Raw genomic sequence first — 17,909 nt, forward strand, 5'->3', positions numbered from 1 at the left:
ACACCCGCCGGGATTCCGCTCTCCGCCCCCCACCCACCCCGGCCCAGCTAGCGCAGCCTGGGCGCAAGGAATGGCCTCCGCTTCTAGAGAAACCCCCCAACTCCCACCCTGACACCCCTCGCTGTGGCTCAGGGGGAGAACTTTTTGCTCCTCGGACGCCTCGGATCCTCAGCCCGGCGGAGGTGAGGCGTATGGAGGACGACGAGAGGCTCGACCGAAAACCCGGAAGGCTCCCGCGGGGCCCGGAGATCGGACGAGGCGGGGTGCTTGCTCCCCGGGTTTTTCCATGTGTTGCAAATCTAAGAGCTTCTTTCTTGCCTCCCCCCCCCCCTCTTTTCTTTTCTTTTTTTTTTTTAATACCCCCCTCCCGTTGCTCTCCTCCTACCCCCCCTCCCCCCCGCTTTGGCTTTAGGGTTGCAAAAGCAAAGAGCAATAAAAAAAAAAAAAAAAAAAAAAAAAGCCGCGCACACACTCAGACACACGCCAGTGGCGACAGGGGAGAGTTGGAAAGACGCAGGAGAGAGGCAGGAGGCAGGAGGCGGCCGGGAGGGAGCCATGGGAGCGGGAAGCTGGAAGATTCCCTGGACGCAGATCCCCGTCCAGCCCCGCGCCGCCTCGTCGGCCCCGACCGACAGGGGAGCGAGGAGCCGGGCGAGCAGATGGAGGGCAGCTCGCTCCAGGCGGCGGGCTTGGCCGGAGCGCGGAGGAGCCGCCAGGCGCCCGGCTGATTGGAAGAGAAACGCAGAGCGATGGAGGCGGGGGTAGGAGGACGGTTCTCTGCGGGGACTGGCGGCGGCGTACACGCCCGGGTCGGGCGCTGCAGAGCTTGGCTGGCTTTCAACCCGCGCTCGCCGGCTCCAGCCCCGCGAGCCCCCACCCCCGGCCCTCCCGGCAGCCCCGCAGGTGAGTGCGAGCTGGGGGCCAGAGCCCCGAAAGTCCCCACACGCCCGCCCCGCCAAACAAAAAAAAGAAAAAGAAAAAAAAAAAAGCATTTTTCTTTTTTTTATTTACTTTCGTGCAGCCCCCAGCGCGGTGGGAGGGAAAGGGTGAGGCTGAGCAGCCCGCCCGGAGGAGGCGGAGGGGCCAGGCGAGGCCTGGGTGGCCGGGGAGGCGGCGGCGCCGAGGCGGCTCTGACGGCCGAGCGCTCGGAGCGGCGCCGCGCTGCGCCGAGGCGGGCGGGCGGGCGGGCGGAGCGGGGCGGGCGGAGCGCGGCGCGTGGGGCTCGCCATTAGCCGTCGCTCCGCTTCGCCATCTCGGGCTTTGTCTGGCGACTCACCGCCCCGGCGTCGGCTGCGGCGGAGCTGCGGCTCGGCTCTCCGGCCCGCCGCGCCCCTCGGCGCCCCCGGCCCGCGCTCCCCTCCGCACGCCCGGTAAGTGAGCCCCGGCGCCGCGGATTCCGGGGAGAGAGCTGCCGGGGAGGCGGCGGCGCCGGCTCCATGCGCCCGGCCAGGCCCGGGAGACATGCCGGGCTGGATTGAACCGGCTCCCCGAGAGGCTGCTCGGCCGGAGCCCGCCGCTCCCTCGCCTTTTCTGGGGTGTAAGAAGCAAAGGGCTTTTGTTTTTAAATTTACAGAAAAGGAATTTTGTAGGTTTACTGTCCTTTTTTAAAAAAATTTCACTTTCGTGTGTATTCCCTTCGGTAGCGAGGGAACCGCGAGGCAGGCGCCGAAGCCTGGCGCCGCGTACGACCAGCGTGCGCCCCGAGCCGGTGGCCACGCTCCGGGATGAGGGTGGGAGCGGCCCGCCGGCTCCGGGTGGCGGGAGCGGGCGTGGAAGCCCGAACCTGAGCCCAGAGGGCTTGGGGGAGAGCTCCGGAGCGGGGCTACGGGCGCCCCGAAGCCTCCCAGGCCGCCGGGGGGCCCTTCGGGCGCCCTCGCAGCCCGCGCCTCGCGCCCTCCCTCCCCGCGGCCGAGCATGCCAGTTCCCCCGCGGGTCTGGCGAGGTCGCTCTCGGCGCCCGCCCGTCCCGGCTCCGGGGCTCCGCCGCCATCCGGGCGGCTGCGTGTCTCCCTGCCCCGGCCCCCCCCCTCCCCGGCAGCAGCCGCCGCCGCCGCCGCCACCACCACACCGCCCCCCCTCCTCTCCTTCCTTCCCTCCGCCTCGGCCGCCCGGGTCCCCCCAGCTCCCGCCCCTCCTCCCCGCTGCCCCCCGCGGAGCCCGCCCGGGCAGGCTGTGGGAGGGAGCGGAGCCGGCGAGGCGGGCGGGCTGGCGCTCGCTCCCCGGGGGTCGGTGTGCGCTCCGCGGGGAAGGACGCGCTCGCTGCCCCGCTTCTCCCGCCCCCCTCCCGCTCCTCCTCCTCCCTTCTCCCTCCTCCTCCCCGCTCCGGCGGCGGAGGCTGCTGCGGCGGCGGGGGGTGTGCGAGCTGAGGCCGGGGCCGGCGGGCGGGCGGCGGCGGCGGGCGGGCTGCCTGCAGGCGGAGGGCGCTGTGCTTTGTGCTTTTCGCCGCGAGGAGCAGCAGGCGCAGCCACAGCCGCCGCCACAGCAGCAGCAGCAGCAGCCGCCGCCCCAGCGCTGCCGCCGCGCCCGGAGGAGGAGCTGCTGCCGCCGCGGGAGGGAGCTGCGGCTGTGCCCGGCCGAGCGGGGGAGGGCGCCGCCGCTCAGAACCGGGGAGGGCGCCGCCGGAGCGGGAAGCCCGGAGGCCGCGCCGAGCCGGGTAACCGAAGCGGCTGGGGACGCATCCGCGGCCAGGACTGGGCGGCGGGGAGCGGACCGCGGGTGCGGTGGGCGCCCGGAGGGGTCCCGGGGCCACCTCCGGGCAGAACGCGGGGCGAGGGAGGACCGGGGTGCTGGAGAGGGCGCCGAGGACCGGGGGAGGGGAGGGAGGGCAGGAAGCGAGGCCCCCGCCGAGCCCCGGCCGCGAGCGGAGGAGGCCGCGCTCCTGCGAGCCGGCGGGCGCAGTTCTCCGCGGCCGCCGGAGGGGGCGGCGGGGCCGGGGAGCGCGGCGCCCCCGCCTCCGGGCCGCCGTCCTCCCGCCCTCTCCTTGGCTCGGCTCCCCGGAGGCCGGGGCGGGGGCGCCGGCGGGGCTGGGCCGCCGGCTCGGGGGGAAGGCGGCGGGCGGCTCCCGCCGCGGTCGCGCCTCTGCGCCGGGCTCCTCCGTGCGCTCCGGGCGGCTGGGCGGTGGCGGCGCCGCTGGCCCGGGTGGGTGGCGCGGGGGTGGGGGCCGGCCGCTCCGTTCCGGCTGCTCGCCCGCCCGCCCGGGCGGGCAGGGACGGCGTCGGGTGCCCGCGAGGGGGGGCGGCGGGAATCCGGATCCGGTCCCCGGGGGCGGTGCGGCCGCTGCTCTCCGGGGCCGGCGGCGGCTGCGTCGCGTCCGGGTCCCCGCCGGGCTGCGGAGGCGGGGGGAACCGGCGGGGGGAGGCGGGAGGAGGAGACTGCGGCGCGTGCCCGCGGCCGCCGCGCCCGCGCGCGCCCTTTACCCGCCCTTCCTCCTCCCCGCCCGGCAGCCGGGGCCTCCCCTGCGGGCGGAGGGAGGAGGAGCTCCGGCCGGGGTGGGGGAGGAGGGCGGGCGCTAGCTGCACGCGGGAGCTGGGAGCTGGGAGCTGGAGCAGTGTCTCGCGTGGGCAGGGGAGGGCGCACGCCGCCGAGCCTGGCTGCAAGGGCTGGGGGTGGGGGTTAGGGGGGGAGAGGGGGAGAGTCCCCTCGCACCCACCTACCCATTAAACCTATAGGGTCCTGACAGGGTGTCTCGGAGAGGGGGACGTTGGCCCCCCTCCCCTCCGGGGGAGGGAGGAATAGAAACTCCCTCTGCCCGCCTGAGTAGAGGCTGCTCTCTCTTCTGAAGGGTGAGGTGGCGTTGAACCCGGATCGCCCGGCCAGCGTGACCGAGGAGGAGGTGGCTGGAGGTGGCCGGACGGCTGGAGAATGAACGGAGAAGCAGACTGCCCCACAGACCTGGAAATGGCCGCCCCCAAAGGCCAAGGTAGGAGCCCCGTCCTTAGTCCTCTTTAACTTAAATCCCCTTTTCCACACGGCTGTCTCCGCTCCCCTCCTTCAGGGCTTCTCCACGCTGCATTCTCTGCATGGAGATAGGGCGAGGGTGTCTGTAAGGGTCACGCACCCCTCACACGGGGGGTTTGGCTCAGTCCAAGTGATTAAGCCTTGTCTTTTTCACACTCCGTGTGCCCCCTCCCCCACACCACCCTCCCCTGTGTCAGAGAGGAGGAGGCCCCTGTAAGCCTTCCTTCTGGGGTTCCCAGTCAGACCGGGATGTGTCCTGGAATGGGAGGAAGGAGGAGGAACGTGGAGGCAGGGGGAGAGGAGAGGGCTTGGGAAAGATTTTCAGGGTATTTTTTTTTTATTACTAAGAGGAAGAGTTTTTTTGGTGAGGTACTTGGAAAGGGTGGGTGGATGGTTTGAGGCCCTAAACCCAGGGAGTTATTTTTATAACTAGAGCTTAACCCCAACCAGGAGGGATCCAGCGTGTATGGGGGGGCAGGGGGCAAGAGGAGGCTGAGCATCTGGGCCACGGAGAGGAGAGGGGACTATCGGTTTATGTGACCTGCCTTTCAGGAACCCAGGCCCGGGTCACCAGATGTAAATGCAAATGAGGAGCCTTGGGTCGCTGCTCTCTCCCAGGCACTCTCTGGGGTAGGCCTCACTGCAGCTGCGTTTCAGTGACTGGCCCAGACCCCTTCTAGGCCTACACGGGAGTCAGGCTGAGAAGACAACTCAGAGTCCTGGGGGTCCTCCGGGAGCAGGCTCCGAGGGCCTTCGCCTGCCTTGCACTAAAGCTTTCCTTTATGGACACAGAATGACCATTTCCATTCAGGTTTTCTCACTTGCCCCAAATTCTCCTCAGACCTTCCTTCAGAGGCGGGAGGTAGGGGGATGATGGAATGCCCATTTCTCTAATGTTAGTTCCCAGCTGTGCTGGAGAGAAGCACTGCATTGCTTCTCCTTACTACCCACATTCCATCCTCAGTTGTTGAACTCTTAGGGTATCTGCCTAGAATTTGGACTTGAACTTGGCGGCACATTTAGAAATGGTGCCTCTTGCTTCCCTCCCCTCTCTGATAAGCTGTTTTCCCAATGGGCCTCAATCACAGTAGCTCCATTTCCTCCTTCCCTACAATAAATAGTACCTTGTGGCGCTCAGGCCTGGCTTTCTAGGTATGACCCTGTCTGGACAGGCGTCGCTGGTCTAATTCATACGGCCACCGTTCCTCCTCAGGGGTCAGGGCTAGGCCATGTTTGTGTCTCCAGAGGGGAGGGAACCAGGGACCGGGGAGGAAGAGTTGAGCATTTAGGAACTGGGGCATTGATGAGGGGAGAGCACGAGCCAGTCATGACCACCTTTCTTACCCCTCTCCAGACCGCTGGTCTCAGGAAGACATGCTGACTTTGCTAGAATGCATGAAGAACAACCTTCCGTCCAACGACAGTTCCAAGTTCAAAACCACTGAGTCACATATGGATTGGGAAAAAGTAGCATTCAAAGACTTTTCTGGAGACATGTGCAAGCTCAAATGGGTGGAGATTTCTAACGAGGTAACTGATGACACCCGCCCTTCCCCCTTCCCGACACACAGGAGCACACACATCTGTACAGACCCCTGCCTTAACCTTCCTGGTGTGGGAGATGAAACAGAAATCTGTGAACAGGAAGGAAGAGACCGAGTGCATTTTGGGAGGCGGTACAGTCGACAGCACTGGCCTAGCGTTCTCCGTTCTGCCAGTGTCTCTGGCTTTGTGGCCTTGGAGCTTCTGTTTCCTGAGCTCTCCTGGGGGCTGAATGGGGTGCCGGCGTAGACAGCCACATTGCGGTCAGGTGGTCCCCGTGCCCTTCGCTGTGTCTGACTGCCTGGGCCTCTGCAGCAGGCCCAAGCCAGTGCCCGGGCGTCTGCTCTGATGTCAGCAGCCCCCGGGTTGTGCGCTGTTGGCCTCTGCTCCTCCTCTTTTGCTAAGTTTAGTCTAATGGGAGGTAGAGGAAGACGAGAGGATGCTCCTGGGTGGTGCCCCCTCTTCGGAACTTCCCCTTCCACTCACCTTTCTCCTCCCTCCAGGTGAGAAAGTTCCGTACATTGACAGAACTGATCCTCGATGCCCAGGAACATGTTAAAAACCCTTACAAAGGCAAAAAGCTCAAGGTGAGTTTCCAGGAGGAGGAGGAGGAGCACGGGGGGTCAGAGCGGAATGGCCCAAAGAACGGACGGTGTCTGACCTTCACTGTGTCCTTGTCCCTTGTTCCAGAAACACCCCGACTTCCCAAAGAAGCCCCTGACCCCTTATTTCCGCTTCTTCATGGAGAAGCGGGCCAAGTACGCTAAGCTTCACCCTGAGATGAGCAACCTGGACCTGACCAAGATCCTGTCCAAGAAATACAAGGAACTGCCCGAGAAGAAGAAGGTGGGGGGAGGGGGGCCGAGGCGGCCGGGAGGGAAAGGGCTGGGAGCAGCTGGCGTCGTGCGGGTCAGCTGCTGGGGTCAGGGGGTGGGACTTGGACAAAGGGACTTGGTGTCGGGGATGTGGGTGGGTCCAGACAAAGGGACTTGGTGTCAGGGATGTGGGTGGGTCCGCAGAGCAGCGTAGGGTCTTGGGCAGCCACGCCTGACCACCCACTTCCCGGCTCACACACCGTAAATTGCGGGCACTGTCACAGTGTAACCCAGGCCGAGCTAGGTGCTGGGACCAACCACCGTCCACAGCGTTGGTTGCTTTACACAGCTCTGCTCCCAGCGCACACCCTCACTGTGAGGCCCGCACAGCAGTTCTTCCCCCTCTGACATGTCCCGACATGGTCTCCCTTGACGCTGGCTGGCAGTGTCCTCGTAAAGGCAACCCCGGAAGAACAGGTTACCCGATTCTGTAAGCAGGGACCCGGGGTGCTGGAGGGCGTGGAGTCCCAGGTCACAGAACTAACGATGCTGGAGCCGGGCTCGCCTTTAGTGCTCTAGACTCCCTGCCTGGTGCTCCTCTCATTGCCACGTCCGTGTGTGAGGTGGGTTTCCTTCCCACGCACACGTTTGCCCACGGATACACATGGTCTCTGGTGGCCTCATGCCATGCTAGACCATTGGAGGCTGTCCACCTTGAGCAGAGGTCGCCCTCGCCTCTGAGGCAGAGAGAGACGGTCAAGCACAGTGAGAGCAATAGGCCCTCAGAGAGAGGCAGCGAAGCCCTGGGGGACCTTGCAGCTGGGACGTGAGTGAGATGGGGCAGGGAGAGAGGGATTCAAAGAAGAGATGCTAGACGGCCAGGATGGAGCCAGAGAGGGAATGAGGGGCATCAGAGTTGTCTACAACCAGCTCACGGGAGGTGGCACTGGCCGCTGCCCTGTGAGTAACCCTTTGCCCGGTGTATGCACACTGGCTGCGGGCTCTCATGCCCTTGGTTTTCGGCTCCACAAAGGAGCAGATTTGGCTGGGTGAAACCAGCTGTCTTCCCCTGCTGCCTGAGGCGAGCAGGAGCCTGAATTGCTGGAGCTGTTGACCCTTTGAGGGGATATTGAAGAGCTAGCTAACTGTACGAGCGACACGCAGTCACTCACGGGATGGGAGGAAGAGAGGGTGTGAGGGCCGGGGCGGGAAGGAGGAACTGATAGAGTGGATAGTGCGCTGGCCTGGGGGACGTGAGGCTCGGACCTGTCCTGGCTCCCGCTGACCTGCTGTGTGTGCCCTTCGGTAAGTCACGTCACTTCTCCAGTCCTGGTCTCACTGGCAGGTGTGGAGGCTGCAGTGCCACCAGCTCGCCAAGCTGCTGTTGTGTGAGGCGGGCTGGGCTCTGCTCCCAGCTTTCTGTGGGAGCCCGAGGAAAGCGGGGCTTCCCGCATCTGGTGTCTCTTTGGTGAGAGGCAGGGGTTGGGCTCAAACACTATGAGCCCCGGGCCTCTTCCAGGGCTAATGATTATGAATCTAGGCAAGCAGGCGGGGGAGAGGGAGGTGAACACTGACTGGAGCCATGACCGAAGGTAGATCAGAAAGGAAAAGACGTTGGGAAGGAAGGAGAGAAGTAGGGGTGATGGTTGGGAAGGAGGACCAGGCTGATGGAATGGGGGGGAGGGGTTGAAGGAGAAAATGGGGACGCCAAGTGGCAGAGGAGAAGGCAATGGCTGAGGAGGGAAGGAGGATGGTATCCGAACTGTGATCCAGAGGTGGTGGATGGGGAAATATCCCAATTTAGGATATCTATTAGGATGTGACTTGCATTGCGAGAATTCACTGGGTTCCCTTCAACACACTCCTCTCCTGCCTTGGAAGCAGGACTACCTCTGAGGGGCTAGACCAGTGGTCGGAAAACTGTGGCTCTTTGGCCCCTTGAGTTTTTAGCAAAGGCCAGCTTTAGGAGTGCCCTCATTGAGTTAATAACAATGTACCTAGCTATCTAGTTTAAGTTTAAAAAATTTGGCTCTCAAAAGAAACTTACCGTATTTTTCGGACCATAAGACGCACCAGTTTTTAGAGAAGGGAAATGAAGAAAAAAAGATTCTGAAACAAATAGTGTCCTAAAATATTTTATGTGCATTAAAACCCAACATCACAGTCATAAACACATGTAATCAACCCTGTAAAGTAAACAGCAGCATTTAGAACCATTTTAGAGCCGGGCAAGCACACACAGACTACACAGAGCCGGGCAAGTAAAAAAACTTTTTTTTAAAAGTATATGTGTAGGCTATATTTGGACCATAAGACGCAGGGACTTTTCCCCCCCACTTCTGGGGGGAAAAGGTGCGTCTTATGGTCCGAAAAATACGGTAAGTCGTTCTACTGTTGATATTTGGCTCTGTTGACTAGTGAGTTTGCCGACCACTGGGCTAGACCAGTATCAGTTGCCACAGGCATGGGAGGAGGGCGTGATGGAGGCGGTTCCTACACCTCCTGACAGCTCATTGTGGGAGTTTTGAGGTGCTGGGGAAGGTGGGGGGCAAGGTTTGGGGGGAGTCCCAGACCTGTCACTGTTTACTGTTTGCCTGGGTGTCATAAACAAAAGGAATAGGGTGTGTTCTGGGGGACCCCTGTAAGCTCTCACTAACCTGGGGTCTGCCCCCACCCGCCACCCCCCGACTGGAAGGCAGGCCACACCCTCCGCCCGCACATGCCATCTTCCATTCGCCGGCGTCACAAGCTGGGAGGCAAAACAGCTGGCAAGGAGGACTGGCTTTGGTACTCAGGCCTTGGGTTGTGGATGACCCCGTCCCCTCCTCCCCCCAGATGAAGTATATTCAGGACTTCCAGAGGGAGAAACAGGAGTTCGAGCGAAACCTGGCCCGATTCAGGTAAGGCAGTGGAGCCCAGAGAAGGGCCACAGGGCACCGGGTGCGACAGGACAGGGCGACACTGACCAGAGCCTCAAGCTTGCCATCCGTGAGGCATGGGAGATGACAGGTCAGGTGCAAACCCTAGTGGGTCCTGCTCACGGGCGGGGACAGGCAGGCAGCCGCTGTCCCACTAGTCCCCCATCGGCAGTCCTAGGAGCCTCAGCGGGCGGGACAGCTAGCGGGGTCAGCCCTGGCAGGGTCTCCCTCCAAACGGCTGATTGTTGCTCCCCGTGCCCCGGCTAGGGAGGATCACCCTGACTTAATCCAGAATGCCAAGAAGTCGGACATCCCCGAGAAGCCCAAAACCCCCCAGCAGCTGTGGTACACCCACGAGAAGAAAGTGTATCTCAAGGTTCGGCCAGATGTGAGTGTCCGGCCGAGGGGCGGGGGCAGAGGGCACGTGGCGGTGGCAAGGGGGGGAGCCGCGCCAGGTCGGCCGGGCATGGAGCAGGAGAGGAGGCCCCTCCCCAGGGGTGGGCTGCATGGACAGGGCCTGGGCCAGCTGGCGTGCAAGCGTGTGCGTGCGCGTGTGAGTGAGCCTGTCCCCTTGCACCCAGGCGGGACCCCCGCCTCTCCGCCTTCTCCTCCTGGCCTGTGGGGGACACTCCTGTGACCTCCTGTGGCCCGAGGGGGCGGGGCCTCTGTGCCCCCCACCCCCCTCCCTTCCCCCCGCCCCTGGCTGCCTGCGTGTGTCTGACGGCTTTTGGTTTGCAGGCCACTACGAAGGAGGTGAAGGACTCCCTGGGGAAGCAGTGGTCTCAGCTCTCGGACAAAAAGAGGCTGAAATGGATTCATAAGGCCCTGGAGCAGCGGAAGGAGTACGAGGTTAGGCTTCCGCTGCGCTCCTCCCCGTCCGGCTCTTCATGAGCCTCTGCCCTCGACTCGGTGGCCCCCGCACTCCGCGGGAGGCGGTCACTCCCGTCCCTCCGTTGAGGGAGGGGCCTTCTGGCCCCTCACCTCTGCCCCTACCTTCCCCACACCCCCCTCCCCGTGAGATCTCAGGCTAGGGCAGGGCAGGGCACCATTTGTGTGGCGCACACACACACACGGCCACCCCCCAGCTTTGCTCCCTGCCCCCCCTTCCCAGCGGCTCTCCCCCCCTCCTTCCTGGCCCCCCGCTAACCCCACACCCCGTCGCCCTCCGTCCTCCCACCTCGCTCTGCAGGAGATTATGCGCGACTATATCCAGAAGCACCCTGAGCTGAACATCAGTGAGGAGGGCATCACCAAGTCCACCCTCACCAAGGCTGAGCGCCAGCTCAAGGACAAATTCGATGGGCGACCTACCAAGCCGCCTCCGTGAGCTCTGCCCCCGGGGTGGGGGGCGAGCGGGCACCTGGGCAGGCAGGGGGCTGCCTGGTGAAGGCCCCGGGCCCAGGCTCTGCTGCCCCAGGCCGCCCCGTGGCTCACAGGGACACTCCTCCCTCGCTTTGGTCCTGGCAGGAACAGCTACTCGCTGTACTGCGCGGAGCTGATGGCCAACATGAAGGACGTGCCCAGCACGGAGCGCATGGTGCTATGCAGCCAGCAGTGGAAGCTGCTCTCGCAGAAGGAGAAGGATGCCTACCACAAGAAGTGCGACCAGGTGAGCTGCGGCCGGAGCGCCCTGCAGAGGGAGGGTTCCCGGAGAGCCTGGAGAGCCTTGAAGCGTGAGGTCTGACCCCTTGGGCACCTGCTTCAGAGTTGGTGTGCTGGGTTTAGCACCCGGATAGACCAACAGATAACGTTGGGCCTTTCGCTTACACCTGTGGAGGGTTCCCAGTGAGCCTGCCCCACCCAGACTGACCCTGGCTCCCCTTCCTTCCCCAGAAAAAGAAAGATTACGAGGTGGAACTGCTCCGTTTTCTGGAGGTGAGTGGGTGAGGCAGGGTGCGAGACCCGCTGGACCATTTGGGGGTGAGCTGGGGACAGCGCACAACCCCATGCTGCCTCTTCTCCCCGCACCAGAGCCTGCCGGAGGAGGAGCAGCAGCGGGTGCTGGGGGAAGAGAAGATGCTGAGCATCAACAAGAAGCAAGCCACCAGCCCGGCCTCCAAGAAGCCCTCCCAGGAAGGGGGCAAGGTGGGCAGGGAGCACCACCGAGCTGGGGGGGGTGGGGAAGGCAGGCTCCCTGTCAGCACTCCATTGACTGACCCTCTTTGCACACATACAGGGCAGCTCCGAGAAGCCCAAGAGGCCGGTGTCAGCCATGTTCATCTTCTCCGAGGAGAAGCGGCGGCAGCTGCAGGAGGAGCGGCCGGAGCTCTCGGAGAGCGAGCTGACCCGCCTGCTGGCCCGCATGTGGAACGACTTATCGGAGAAGAAGAAGGTCAGGCGGGCCAGACCAGAGGGGCTGCCAGGCATCTGGATGTGGGCCGCTTCTCCTCTGGGGCCTGGCTGCACTGCCTCGCCCCTGCCCTGGGCCAGCCACACTTGTGCTCGGGCTCAGATGCCAGGGCTGGGCGCCCAGCGAGAGCCGGAAGGCGGGAAGCTGTCAGCTGAGGGCTGTTGGCTCCCTGGGGAGCAGCGTGGTGGGCGGGGCTGAGCCCGGGGCTGGAGACTCTGCACTGGCCCAGCGGCTGCTGGTCCCGCCCTGGCTGCGGTGGGAACCTTCCGACAGCTGGATGGGGAACGAGCGCCCTCTGGGGGTGGCTGAGAGGCTGACGCCTGGTGCCATCCCTCTGCAGGCCAAATACAAGGCCCGGGAAGCAGCGCTGAAGGCCCAGTCGGAGAGGAAGCCGGCTGGGGAGCGCGAGGAGAGGGGCAAACTGCCCGAGTCACCCAAGAGAGCCGAGGAGATCTGGCAGCAGAGCGTCATCGGTGACTACCTGGCCCGCTTCAAGGTAGGAAAGGGGCGCAGAACGGTGGTTCTGCAGCCTGCCCACCCAGGCCTCCCCCCAGTCCCGGGGGACCCCTCCCACCGCTGACACCCCTGTCTGTCCCCAGAATGACCGGGTGAAGGCCTTGAAAGCCATGGAGATGACCTGGAACAACATGGAGAAGAAGGAGAAGCTGATGTGGATTAAGAAGGCGGCCGAAGATCAGAAGCGCTATGAGGTGGGAAGGGGCTGCTGGTTAGAGTTGTGCCATGGGGTGGGATGGAGCCGGGGCTGCCACCCTCCGCTTACAATGTGGGGGCCCCCTTTCTGGCGTGCAGCTTTCTTCACTGCTTGGTGCTCCGTGCCCCAAATCCCAGCCTTGGTTGTGTGACCCAGAACAAGTCTCTCAGCTTCCTTCTCTGAGCCTCAGTCACACGTCAGTTAAACGGAGCTGACAGTGGAAGTCACACGAGTGCAATTACGGCAGCACGTTCAAACCACAGTGCCCACCGCAGCTGTGGATTATTAGGAAGTTGCTCCCTGGCTGTGCCTCAGTTTCTCCTCCTTCCTGGCACACAAAAGGAGTCAGCGGAGACACTCATGGCATGGGACAAGAGATAGAAATATGTTGGGGGGGGTTGGGGACGGGATGCCTGTAACCTTTCTGCGTATCCCCGCAGAGAGAGCTGAGTGAGATGAGGGCACCCCCGGCTGCTGCAAACTCATCCAAGAAGATGAAGTTCCAGGGAGAACCCAAGAAACCTCCCATGTGAGTCTGGAGCCCCCCCTGGAGGCAAGGAGGGTCAGAGCTCCTGGGATGGTAAGCTGACCCTCCCCCACACCATGCCCGCTCCTCAGGAACGGTTACCAGAAGTTCTCCCAGGAGCTGCTGTCCAACGGGGAGCTGAACCACCTGCCCCTGAAGGAGCGCATGGTGGAGATCGGCAGCCGCTGGCAGCGCATCTCCCAGGGCCAGAAGGAGCACTACAAGAAGCTGGCCGAGGAGCAGCAGAAGCAGTACAAAGTGCACCTGGACCTCTGGGTCAAGGTGAGAGGGCGGGGGACCCTGGGAAGAGGGAGGCATCGCGCTGGCTGGTCTGCATGCATGATTTTATTTGGTGTCCCACAAGGTAATGATTACTATCAAAGATAAGGAAACCAGTGTTCAGAGAGGTTAGGTAACTTACCCAAGACCACACAGCTAGCTAGGAAGAAAAATCTAAGTCAGACTGCCTTTTCCTTCCCGTTTGGAACCAGGGGGCCTCTCCTAGAGCCTAGCGTGGCCCCTCTCAGGGCCTTGGTTCAGCAGTCAGGTCTGGAAAGAGTTTGTCACTCAGGCAGGCTGGCCAAGGACCCAGGGAAATAGCAGGGTTTGGGTATTCAGGAAGTTTGGTGAGGCCCCCAGGTGTGGTTTTGGGGTGTGAGTGGGGTGCCAGGCTCTGGGGGAAGGGAGTTACCATGGGGAACTTCTGAATTGAGGAAGGCCCCAGTTCTGGAGCTTTCGTTTGAAGGGACATGAAAAACAAGTCTTAGGACAGGGTGGCTCGAAAAGGACTCGGGGCGTCGTAAGCAGAAATCCTGGCACGTGGTTCTCAGAGCCCAGGGGTTCTCTGCAGAGACCCAAGCTTAGGGAGGCCGGGAGGAGGAACGGAGGTTCCTAGAAAGTGCTTGGCCCCACAAGGTGGTGTTCCAACGCTTACCTCCTCCTCCTCCTCCGTCTCTCCCAGAGTCTGTCTCCCCAAGACCGGGCTGCATACAAAGAGTACATCTCCAACGTAAGTCCGGGAGCAGGGCGGCACCGGGGTCAGGAGAGATCGGGGGTGCTGGGGCTCACGGCCACTCCCTCTGTATCTCCGTCCTCTCCTACAGAAACGTAAGAGCATGACCAAGCTGCGAGGCCCGAACCCCAAGTCCAGCCGGACTGCACTGCAGTCCAAATCCGTAAGGAGTCCCGCTGGCGGGGGCGGGGGGCTCAGCACCTGGAGTGCTGAGGCAGAGACCACTGACGCCGCCCTGTCCCTCTTAGGAGTCTGAGGAGGAGGAGGATGAAGATGAGGACGAGGAGGACGAGGATGACGAGGAAGATGATGATGAGAATGGGGACTCCTCTGAGGATGGCGGGGACTCCTCCGAGTCCAGCAGCGAGGACGAGAGCGAGGACGGGGATGAGGTGGGGTGGACGGGCGTGGTGGGGAGGGAGGCGGGGGCCCTGCCAGGAGGGCCACCTGCTGATGGCATGCTTCTTGCCCCCAGAACGAGGAGGACGATGAGGATGACGACGAGGATGAGGATGACGACGAGGATGAAGACAACGAGTCTGAGGGTAGCAGCTCCAGCTCTTCCTCCTCAGGGGACTCTTCGGACTCTGACTCCAACTGAGGCTCAGCCCCAACCCGGGGCGCCCCTCTCCGACGGACGCCTTTGTTTTCCCCCCTTGTTCTGTCCCCTGCCCCTGGCCTCCCCCACTCTCTTTCTTTCTCTCTTTTTTAAACAAAACATGGTGGGGGAAGGGGCTGGAGGAGCCCAGGCCAGGACTCTGCAGCCTCAGAGACATCAGCCCTGGGGACTCTCCAGGGAGGGCAAACCATCAGACTGAGCCACCCCTGGACTGGGCCGGCCCACCACTTCTGCACTTGCGGTTCCGGCATGGACAATGGACCTGGGAGCGGGGGGGTGGGGGTCCCCCAAAGAGTTCAGTGAGGACCTCTAAACCTGCAGCCCAACTTAAGGGGGGGAGGAAGCTTGGGAAGGACCCCTCCCTTCCCAGAGGGGCTTGCTGCCTGGACCCCCTACGTTGGAACTAGAGGCAGGGAATGTGGGGAGGAGGGCACGTGCCTGTGAGAACACAGGCCCTGCCCCATTGCCCTCTCCCCTGCCCCCTGCAGGAAGGAGCTACCTGGACCCACTCTTGGCGGGGGAGGGGGCAGAGGTGTTTTTTATATATGTGTATATATTTTTTTTTAAGCTCTGAGCTGTCAACGAGACGTTTCCTACCGATCTCGGCTGCCGTCTCTGTTGTCATTTCTCCGGGAGGGAGGGTTTAGGGGGGTAAGTTTGGGAATTTTTAAAACTTGATACGAATGGAAAAGTGAGTGTGTGTGTGTGTATGTGTGTGTGTGTGTGTGTGTCCCCTGTACATAGCATGGGTGTACCTGTGGATGTGTGCAAAGGCACGTGTGTGTGTGTGTGTGTGTGTGTGTGTGTGTGTGTAAGGGGGGGGAGCCCACATCAGTCCATGAATCTGGTAAAAGGGTTGACAAAGGCCAGGGTGACGTTGATCCTGGTGGGGACAGGCTGGGGCGGCCTCTTTCTCTACACCCTCTGCTTTGCCTAATCTCTGATTCAGTTAAAGCGGGCGTACCGAAGCCCCTCTCTGATGCTTCCTAGCAGCTTCCCTCTGCCAGGGCCATAGGACTCTGAGCTGCCGCTGGTCTCCAGCAGGATGGCAGGGAGGGAGGCAGACCAGCTGAAAATTAAAGCTTGTCTTTGGTGGAAAGAGCCTCAAGCCCGTCCCAGGCGCAGGACCTGGGCTTCAAGAGGTGTGTCGCAAGCTCTTATCCCTCCTGCCTTCATACCCTCCAGCTCCCCTGCCCCCATTTCCTTTGATTTCTCAGGTCTGCTCCATTCCTGTCCCCCCACCACACCCCGGCCCGAACCCACAGCTGGGGAAGAGGTCTATAAAAGCTGCTTTTGCAGCTGTCCCTCTAACCCTTCCCAGCTATCCCCAAAATTTTGGAACTCTGATTCCTAGATCCTTAATAAGCCAAGCCACCTTGTCTCTGTGGGTTTAATTTTTTTTTTTTTTTTTTTTTTGCAATCATGTCAGTGAGCTATTTAATTGGGTCTCTGTGCTTTTCAACCTTCCCCCTTCCCCCCCCCATGGAAGCCAAGAAATGGGGGGAGAGTGGGAGCTCCACCTCGGAGGTGAGATGGGAAACATGGATCCTGCTCCCAAAGGAAGGCAGTCTTCGCCTTGGACGTGGTGCTGGGGTCAGGGGAGCTAAGGGAGGGATACTCCCCACTCCCACGCCCCTTCCTTTGTCCCTATCCTGGAGTTAGGCACAGGGCCTCACAGGTTCTATTTCTTACCAGGAGCCCCTGCAGAGAACCCCAGTCCCTGTGTGAGTGCCCCTGTGCTGTTGTGTTTTAGTGGAATGTGTTTTCATTTAAAAACAACTTTGAATGGGGCGCTTTTTATTTCCTGTTTTAAAAAATTGAAAAATTCTTACAGTGCAAACAGGGCTGTGGGGGTGGGGGTGTTGGTGCTGTAAGAGGTCACTCTGAGTGCATTTTGGCACTGGGATGGGATGGCTGGGGTGGGAGGACCCCCACATCCCCCCTCCCCTTTTTTTTCTAATATTTAAGGAGTGTTTTTGTAGGTTTCAACAACAACCACAACTTGAATTTGTATCATGGGAGGGGGAGGGAGTGGCTTAGAGGTGTCTGCCTAAGCTAAAGGCCAACTGTGGAAGTTTTGTTTTCCCTTTTTTTGTACAATAAAGTGGAAAGAAAAAAAAAATGGTTTGACTGCCATGTGATCACTGGAATCCATGAGAGTGGGAGGCAGGGTCCAATGTGGGAAGACCCTTGAAGCCAACTTGTTTGCCCCTTTTTCTAGAACCATCTTTCTCTTTCCTGAAAATTCCATAGGCAACCTACCTTCACCTTGTTTTGTGCTGCTGGTTCTTGTACTTTCTCATTTCAGTTGGTTCACCGTGGGTGGTCAGACCACTAAGGGCTGAGGAGAAAAGTGACATCATTTCCTCCCAGAGTGCACTGCCTTGGGAAACGGGGGTCAGGGGTTCAGCCCGGTCACCTAAGGGCTTATCACTGGGAGTTGGGGCAACCTTGCCACCTGGAGTCCTCAGCCTCACCCAAGGTTAGGAGGGACTTTGCTAACCCCACCCAGACCTCTGATGGGAAGTGGGCTGGGCCTTGATGACTCGCTCTCTGCTGTGCAGGAAGGCGGCCTTCCCTGCACAGGCCTTGTCAGGGTTCCCGGAATCACCGAGGCTTGTAAACCAGGCCCTGTCCAGGAGCTCTTGTCTCATCTCCACACCCGTCTTCCTCTTGGCAAAGCTGAAAAGCTCATTGCCCCTCGTGGTCTCCTATGTCCTCGCCTCCCACTCAGCACTCCCGTGGAGTCACTAATAGTTTGTTACCTCCGGCGGGTACTTGTCTATCTCCTAACTTGGTCTACTCTGCTGGTATCAGTTCTCCTCATTCTATCCCAAAGTCAATCAATCTCCAAATATCACCCATAGGTAAGCTTTCCAAAAAGCAGTATCTAAGAAAACATTCTCCCACGATACAGACCTGTACAGACTTATTTGTATCCTCTGGGATATCTGGGGGAGTGGGGGTCCTCAAGATAACCCCATCTCACAACTCAAGACGCAAAATGATCACCAACCATCTACAATAGTTATTCAACCTAGAAACCATGGTCCTAGCCTTGATTCCTCTTTCCCTTTCATTTTCGCATTTATTCCTTTTGCCAGACCTGCCCATTCTACTTCCTGTATCTCTCTGAAATCTATTTACCCTTCTCCACTGCTGCCATACTATATTATTAAAGACCACACCATTGCTCAACTTCTGCTGAGACCTTCTCAAGTTGGTTTTCCTGCCTGCACCTTCCCCTCTACAGTCCATTCTGCACACAGCAACGCAAGTTGCTTAAAGATCATTTAAAAACACCTGGCCTAGCTAGTGTGGCTCAGTGGTTGAGCATCGATCGATGAACCAGGAGGTCACTGTTGGATTCCTGGTCAGGGCACATGCCTAGGTTGCTAGCTCAGTCCCCAGTAGGAGGCATGCAGTAGGCAGCCGATCAATGATTATCTCTTATCATTG

General features: G+C 61.0%; 1 protein-coding gene across 7 annotated transcripts; it reads left to right on the forward strand.

Annotated features, from left to right (window-relative positions):
* Positions 1-479: 479 nt before the first annotated feature.
* On the forward strand, positions 480-16,557 carry UBTF (upstream binding transcription factor). Of its 7 annotated transcripts, none has more exons than XM_036450858.2 (21): positions 480-903; positions 3,781-3,918; positions 5,311-5,486; positions 6,002-6,085; positions 6,189-6,344; positions 9,149-9,213; positions 9,499-9,619; positions 9,970-10,080; positions 10,421-10,554; positions 10,699-10,840; positions 11,065-11,106; positions 11,203-11,316; positions 11,408-11,563; positions 11,922-12,077; positions 12,181-12,291; positions 12,734-12,822; positions 12,912-13,101; positions 13,781-13,828; positions 13,923-13,994; positions 14,080-14,223; positions 14,307-16,557. In XM_036450858.2, exons 2-21 carry the CDS (start codon positions 3,861-3,863, stop codon positions 14,430-14,432), a joined length of 2,295 nt encoding a protein of 764 aa, XP_036306751.1. In that variant the 5' UTR covers positions 480-903; positions 3,781-3,860; the 3' UTR covers positions 14,433-16,557. The 7 variants fall into 7 exon arrangements, with proteins under 7 accessions (XP_036306751.1, XP_036306749.1, XP_036306748.1 ...); XM_036450856.2 differs by lacking the exon at positions 480-903 and adding an exon at positions 1,232-1,370; XM_036450855.2 differs by lacking the exon at positions 480-903 and adding an exon at positions 2,515-2,652.
* The last annotated feature ends 1,352 nt before the right edge of the window (positions 16,558-17,909 follow it).

The sequence above is a fragment of the Pipistrellus kuhlii genome, unplaced genomic scaffold, assembly GCF_014108245.1.
Source record: "Pipistrellus kuhlii isolate mPipKuh1 unplaced genomic scaffold, mPipKuh1.p scaffold_m20_p_22, whole genome shotgun sequence".
Classification (NCBI taxonomy): Eukaryota; Metazoa; Chordata; class Mammalia; order Chiroptera; family Vespertilionidae; genus Pipistrellus; species Pipistrellus kuhlii.